The 7497-nt window shown below is 40.0% G+C and overlaps 3 protein-coding genes across 3 annotated transcripts; all 3 read right to left on the bottom strand.

Annotated features, from left to right (window-relative positions):
• Positions 1-274: 274 nt before the first annotated feature.
• On the bottom strand, positions 275-1542 carry LOC117122572. The gene is made up of 3 exons (XM_033268189.1): positions 1535-1542; positions 853-1134; positions 275-740 (listed from the first exon to the last, which is right to left on the bottom strand). Exons 1-3 carry the CDS (start codon positions 1540-1542, stop codon positions 275-277), a joined length of 756 nt encoding a protein of 251 aa, XP_033124080.1.
• Positions 1543-1637: 95 nt separating this feature from the next.
• LOC117122566 lies at positions 1638-1979 on the bottom strand. The gene has a single exon (XM_033268178.1). It carries the CDS (start codon positions 1977-1979, stop codon positions 1638-1640), a length of 342 nt encoding a protein of 113 aa, XP_033124069.1.
• Positions 1980-2198: 219 nt separating this feature from the next.
• On the bottom strand, positions 2199-2912 carry LOC117122557. Its single transcript, XM_033268165.1, has one exon. It carries the CDS (start codon positions 2910-2912, stop codon positions 2199-2201), a length of 714 nt encoding a protein of 237 aa, XP_033124056.1.
• Between the last annotated feature and the right edge of the window lie 4585 nt (positions 2913-7497).

The following is a 7497-nucleotide window of genomic DNA, read 5'->3' as shown; positions in this document are numbered from 1 at the left end:
ATGAGGTGATTAGATCTTCTTAGCGGGTACCAATAATATAAGTTCAGAAATTGGACGCAATACCGTCTTAGCATCTGCCATCTCTACGGACACTTTACGAACTCTCCCATCAGCACTTTGTTTAACCTGTAAAATTCTACCCAAAGGCCAACTGCAACGAGGCGAGGCAGAATCTCTAACAAGAACAACATCGTCTTTTTGCAAATCCTTCATGCATTGGTGTCTGCCACTTTCTCCTTGCCTGCAACAGCGGTAGGTAATGCTTTCTCCATTTTCACCAAAACATGTTTGATAAGTGCTGAACACGTCTCCACTGATTTCTCAACAAATCATTCTGGTTGAATGGTCCTTCTGGGTCTGTTATCTGTGATGCTTTCATTGTAAGCAACATGTTAGGTGATAAGTTTATTGGCAGCTCTGGGTCATCACTGTCTGGTAACAAAGGATGGGAGTTTATAATTGCGGACACTTCCGCCATTAGTGTGACTAAAACCTCGTGGGTAAGCTGGCTTGGTTTCACTTCTCTTAGAACAGAATCTAAAATGCGCCTGGCCATCCCAATTAACCTCTCCAAAGCTCCCCCCATATGTGAGGCATGGGGAGGATTAAAAATCCACTCACATCCACGTCCAAACAGGTATCGTTTCACACAATCTTTGTCAACAAGTTGGTGTCCAAGCTCGTTGCATGCTTCTTCAAAATTTGTGCCACAGTCCGAACGAATCTGCTTGGCTGGGCCTCTGATCGCAAAAAAACCTTCTAAGGGCATTAATAAAACATGAGCTGTCCATAGACTCCAATATTTACACGTGAATACCTCTCGTAACCATGCAAGTAAACAGGACAGCCCACCTCTTAGCTTGAACTGCACTTCCAGTTTTGAAACTACGTATCAACCAAGGTCCAAACACATCAGCTCCCACAAAGGTGAATGCTGGTGCTTCAGTCAACCTTTCTTCGGGTAAGTCTGCCATAATCTGTTCTTGTACTTTTCCTCGAAGCCTTTTGCACACCACACAGTCTTTAATGACTTTCGATACTTGCCGTTGGCCACCCAGTATCCAATAACCTTCATTCCTTAAGGTTCCTAGAGAGATGTGTCTTCCTTGGTGGTTGCATTTTTGGTGGTAGTGTCTAATGAAAGAGTCGATACATGACAATTTTTCGGTAATATGGCTGTATGTGCAGCTCTTTCTGGCAGTTGCGAATAGCTCAGCCTACCACCAACTCTAAGAATTCCTCTGTTATCAATGTAGGGGTTCCATTTTTTTAGCTTGTTGCTCTTTCTTACCCTGGACACTCTTAATAATCATATTCTCTGCTTCAAATCTCTCATCTACTGATTTTGGTGTCTGGCATACATGCCAACCTGTACACCCACATTCAAGTTCGTTGTTGCGTGTAAATGAACGAGCAATATGTTTAAGATTTGTAACAGCTCGAACTGCTGATTCCCAGCTGGAAAATCGGCTGAATTTTTTAACTCCAATGCATGTCTGGTTCAAGACAACCTTGTGATGGTACTTGGACGCACCTCTGCATCATTAGGTAGGAGCTCTACATTTCTTTCTATATGGTTCTGGTCAGTTGACAGATATCTTTGTTTCAGGAATTCTGGCCCAGACACCCACAATGAATCATTTCAGTAGCTGCAATGAATCATTTAACTCAGTAGCTGGGATAGACCTAGTTGCTTGGTCAGCTGGGTTTTTCTCAGTTGGAACATACATCCACTGGTCAGGTTTTGATGTTCTATGTATCTTGCTGACCCGGTTGCAGACATAGGTGTGGAAACGATGTTTCCGGTTAGTGATGTAACCTAATACTACTTTACTGTCACAGTAGAAACAGGACTCATCGATTTCTAGTTGTAGCTCCTGTCTCACATAGTTTTCAACTTCTGTAGCAAGAACTGCTGCGCATAGTTCTAGTCTGGGAATTGTGGAAGCGGCTTTAGGGGCTAGTTTTGCTTTGCCCATTATGAGGCGAACATAAACTTCTTCATTGATGCCAACTGTTCTCAAGTAACAGCAGCACCAATTACCTTATTTGAGGCATCTCCAAATGTATGTATGTCTCTTCTAAGTACTTTTAAAGCTGGGAATGGTGTGTAGGAACGAGGTGTATGCATAAATGCTAATGCACTCAAAGAATTTCTCCGTTTCTGCCACTCACTGAGCAGCACTTCTAGTAATGGTTCATCCCAGTTCGCGCCATCTTGAGTCATTTCCCGCAGAAGCATTTTGCCCTTTGATAACCACTGGCGCTGCCAAACCTATTAGGTCATAAACACCATTTACCTCAGACAGAACCATCCTTTTTGTACTTGGTTTGTTATTTGATGCTGCCACTCTGAATGTAAACGAATCTGACTTCAAATCCCAACAGACACCTAACGTTCTTTGTATCGCTTCCTCATTTTTACTTGAAAGATCAGACACTGTCAGATTCGGAGCTAACTCTTCTTGATCAAACGATGCTAGCACCTCTGCACTAGATGACGCAAACTTATGCAACCTAATGTTGGCAGTAGCTAGCATATCACGGGTCCGTTTCAATAAGTTGACTGTATCCTCCACAGTTGGAAGAGATTTCAGCACATCATTCATGATATAAAAATTATTTTCTACCAGATCTCGGACATCGCTGCCAAACTGCTTCTCAGCTTCCTGAGCAGTTTTCCTAAGTCCGCTGATAGACACCGCCGGGGAGGGTTTGTTTCCAAAGATGTGGATGGTCATTTGATAGGTAACAATATCGGCAGCAGGATTGTTGTTTTCATACCACAGGAAGCGTAGAAATCTGCGGTGCTCATCTTTTACCTTGAGGGCATAAAACATCTGCTCGATGTCTGCTGTTACTGCTACCGGCTCTTGACGAAACCGCATCAACACTCCGAGGAGCTGGTTCATCATGTCTGGTCCACTTAACAATGCTTTATTTAAAGAGACCCCTGAATATTCAGACCCCTGAATATTCTGTACTAGCGTCGAATACTACCCTCAACTTGTTGGGCTTCTGCGCGTGGTACACCCCAAAGTGAGGTAGGTACCATTTTTCTTCATGGTCGTCTGGTCCCTCGCTCACCCGTTCAGCAAGATTCTTCTCCAAAATCTTCCCCATGAAGTTAAAATAGTGCTCCTTCTTGATAGGATTCTTTTTTAAAGTGATAGACAACGACTTCATCCGGTTTTTAGCCTGCCGTCTATTATTCGGCAATTTCTGTCTGTCGCTTTTAAAAGGCAGTGGTGCATACCAATTTCCTTGGCCGTCCTTAACCATTTCTCGGCTCATCAGCTCCATACATTCTTTGTCTTCAGCAGAAGCGCCCAACTTTTCATCAAGCCGAGTACACACAAATAGATCTTCGCCAATGCGTTCGGGCCAGCTGTTTCTTCTTCCTTGAATCTCAATGGTGTTCTGGCAAGGTTCAAAACTTGCTGACCTCCATCCACGTTTCAATCTTGTATAAAACGTGCTTACCACATCTTTTCTGACGTGGGCTCCATTCCGACAAACCTCCCCCATGATCACCCAGCCCAAATCCAATTTTTGAGCCCATGGCAGGTGATTTGGCCCGTTGATGGATTCTCTGACTTTGTGGGCTTGTGCTAAATCTCTACCCACTAGCATGAGGATTTCGGCATCTGGATCTAATGGGGGTATCTTCCCAGCGATTGGAAGAAGATGTCTAAAGGTTTTCGCCACTTCTGGTGTTGCGACTTTAGTAATATTGCCTGGGGGTGTTCTCACACTCATAAACACCCGGAACAGTCATCTTACAGTTTTCGTTTATGAATTCGATTACTAATCCAGATATCTTTCTGCCTTTCACCGTTTCCTTACCACCTCGAGTCTTAAGGGTGTAATCCACTATTTTGCTTCTAGCGCCCAACATATCAAAGAGTTCTGGTTTCGCAACCTAATTGTTGCTCTGGTCGTCTATCAAGATATAAGCCCGGATGGATTAAGATGGATTGTCCATAGAATATAGCTTTGCCAAGCAGATGTTTGAGCAAGACCGGCTAATCGAAAACTTGTCACCACAAATTGCGCTACACTGGTTTCTCACAAGCGAAGTTCCTTGTGTCTCAGGTTTTTTCCTGTGAAGACTGGTAGGATGCTTTCCGTCACATTTGCCGCATGCAGCCCTGTTCTTACACTCCCGAGCACGGTGTCCTCTTTTTAAACATCCGAAAAACAGTCAATTTCTTTTGATGAAATCTTCTTTTTCCGAATCTTGCTTAACTCCCAACTGATAGCAATTTGCCAGATTATGACCTGCTCCTTTACACCAGCTGCACAAAGGCTGCTGTACGTCGGTAGCATAGGCTCTCACTTTAAATGCCGCCACGGAGCTCTTTGGCTTCTTCATAGAATTTGGTACATCCGGGGCTCTTTCGGCTTTAACTCTCTCATTTAGAAATTCTCCAAATGATTTAAAAGGTGGAAACACTCCTTTATTTGTCTTGTGCGTGGCAACTCTGTCTCTCCACTTATTTATCAAGTACGGTGGCAGCTTCTCTACTATAGGGTTTAATGCAAGTGGTGTGTCCAACACTGAAAGATGGGACAAGTCTTCAAACTGTGAGATGGCATCTTGCACCATGTCATTCAATTCCGATAGTTGCTTAATGTCTCCACTTGTTACTGGTTAAAATTTTCTAATCTGCTGCGAATTGTAGATGATATTATGGTTGGGCTGCCAAAGCGTTCTGCTAGCTGAGCCCAGGCTTCTTTATAGGCTTTTTGGACATCGCCTATGTTGCGCAACCTAAACCTGTCTACCAGACGTCTAGGTTCACCTGAAGTGTATTTTTGCAGGAACGTCAAACTTTCCATTGGCTCCACCTGAGCTGCTTTCATCATCGCTTCAAATTTACGCTTCCATGGCAGGAATAGCATCGCGTCTCCGGTAAAAACCTCTGGACTGGTAGCCTTTGTCTAGCTAGAAGCTGCAAAATGTCGGAAAGTTCTTTCCCTGGTTTCTGACTCTCATAATCTTCCTTGACTCCTTTCTTAGGGCATTCGCCTCAAAAATCTCAGTTTGGATTTCAGTTGCCTCTTGCTGATGCAACTTCATTTCCATCGCTTTTAGCCTCAATTCTAATTCGTGATTCTCTTTTAACAACCTTTGTTCAATTAAATTCTGAGAGGTGCTGCTCCTTGCAGACTCGGCTTCTTGATGACATGATGCATGCCTATCATCCATACATATCGCAGATGCAATATCTGATAGACCATCTACCAACCATTCCATTATATAATCCACAGGACCTAAATCGTGGATAGGCGTGTTTATTTGTCCCAGATAAAAGGGTACATCTTGAAATTCTGGCGGTGGGGGAAAGATCAAATTACGTATTACCGAATCCACACACTCACAGTCTTCCATCTTCGTCTCTAGGGATGCTTGAAGATTTGAGTTCTCTATGCACTACTAGACTTTAAAAAAATTACGAAATAGGTTTCACTGGTACTCTTTGGTCTTTAATATGTCTTTCCAAAGATCCTTACCGTGAACTATAACAGTAAAATATAAAACACGTTAATTACACAACTGCAACTATAACTGATTTTCTCTAAAAACATTATCATGGTTTTTCCCATGCAACTCAAAATTAACTAACCGTAACAGAGTTTCATTATCATAGTAATTATAGCATAGTCACTATATCTTTTATATCGTATTATTAATACAACAGAATATATTCCTATTATTAAGAACACAATTATTGTATACTACCTCAATTGCTCTCCAAAAATAATCAGCAGTGCAATGTCTTCAAGATTTATAATCATCTGATATCCAAAAAAAAAAATAATGATTGGTAATCTAATAACAATCATTGGTAATTATCTACAATCAGATATGTTTGAGGTCTAAATATAAGTATTTGTATCCCAAAACAAATGAATAATATCCATAAAAACATCAATACACAAGTATAGCCCTTCGATTCCTGGCTGTTTCCAAATATGGAATGAGTTCGGCAAGTCATGAATATTCATGAGCTCAAACAACGAGCGTGCAGCCTGCTCTAGCAAAGCAGTATCTACTCATATTTTCTGAGATAACCCTATGATTAAACTAACACATTAAACACTGTATTTATCTGTATACAGTAACATTATACTGCTCATAAATGTCTATAATCTTTACTGGACGTTTGACATATAGGTCTTCATATCAGTTTGCCTAAAAGCCTTTCAATAAATTCAAAGTAATATCAACGAATCTCTGTTATAAACTTTCTCTAGGCCTAGGCTATAACATGGCCACCTACGGCACGAAAAGTGCTTCATAATACGGTCATAAATAACAAATGAACAAAAGTTTGTTAAGGAAAACCATTGCAATAGTAATTAACTATAACTCACTCAAAATCATTAAATCAAACTTGGTAATTCCCATCCGGCGTCAAATCCACAGTATCGTTAATTTAACTGACGAAAATGATCAGTAACTCGTCGTTAGGGAAACCATCAAAAAACCACTACGCCGAGAGAGGGCGCAATTCAAAAGATTATACCCAGGTATAAACCGCACAATGTTTATATATTGATTTTAACTATTTTTATACAATAACTTTTTATAAAATATACGTCTCGACCGATTCAAATCCAACTCTCCCGCGTCAGCGCGGAACTATTATATACGACTCGGTAGATATCGCTACGCAAGACGTCATCCGACGCATTTAGTCATTCTTCCACAGAGAAAGTAGTACGCAATTTACATCTACGACTTCTTGATCACCTTTTCTTCGGGTCGTCTAACAGACAAAATATCAATTCAAAGACGGTTACGTAACCAAATTGAGTTATTGTTTTAATAACGTGTCACTTCAATACCAAGCATTTAAATGCTCTGAAACATGATAAAGCCAATCTGAAAAAAATGACCATCTTTCTTTATGGTCTAATCGATGGTGTTGTAGGTTTTTATGATCCGAATATCCGAATTATTATTTTGACTATATACTTTGTTTTAATCGAATTTTAACATAATAATAATAATAATAATGTTATATTTATATAGCGCATATTGCACATTGCCCCTGTGCGCTTTAGAAAGATATAATATAGGCCAACCGAGAAAATACAAATAACAATAAAATAACAATAAAATAAAATAAAAAATAATAATCATAATGCTAACTTGTCTTTATATATTAAATTAAGTTAGCGCCCAAGGTAATGTAATTAGATTCTGTTCTCAGATACTAGACCTCAACAATGAACCAAGACAATTTGATTGTAGTTTCTTTATATGTTTAATTTCATATCATCAAACAATATATACCACCACTCGTTTTCATTAATTAACTTGGTGTGGCATATAACACAATTTACGTTATTTTTAGTTTTCTTATATTTTCCACATAATATATATTTCACTTTCAACAACATGCAATATATGGTGCGCAGATAATACGTCTACAAAATGACCATATTTAACATATTTTATATTTAGGTTTATATTTGATAATAACT

This window comes from Anneissia japonica, unplaced genomic scaffold (genome assembly GCF_011630105.1).
Source record: "Anneissia japonica isolate Jap-2015-1 unplaced genomic scaffold, ASM1163010v1 scaffold3032_len512176_cov184, whole genome shotgun sequence".
Classification (NCBI taxonomy): Eukaryota; Metazoa; Echinodermata; class Crinoidea; order Comatulida; family Comatulidae; genus Anneissia; species Anneissia japonica.
Note: the sequence above shows the minus strand (reverse complement) of the source record. Positions and strands in the feature narration are given on the sequence as shown.

Coding starts and splice junctions, on each gene's coding strand:
- LOC117122572 (XM_033268189.1), bottom strand. Junction 741..852: donor AGTGCAGTTCAAGCTAAGAG/GTGGGCTGTCCT, acceptor TTTTGCGATCAG/AGGCCCAGCCAAGCAGATTC.
- LOC117122566 (XM_033268178.1), bottom strand. CDS start 1,979: ATGGGCAAAGCAAAACTAGCCCCTAAAGCCGCTTCCACAATTCCCAGA.
- LOC117122557 (XM_033268165.1), bottom strand. CDS start 2,912: ATGAACCAGCTCCTCGGAGTGTTGATGCGGTTTCGTCAAGAGCCGGTA.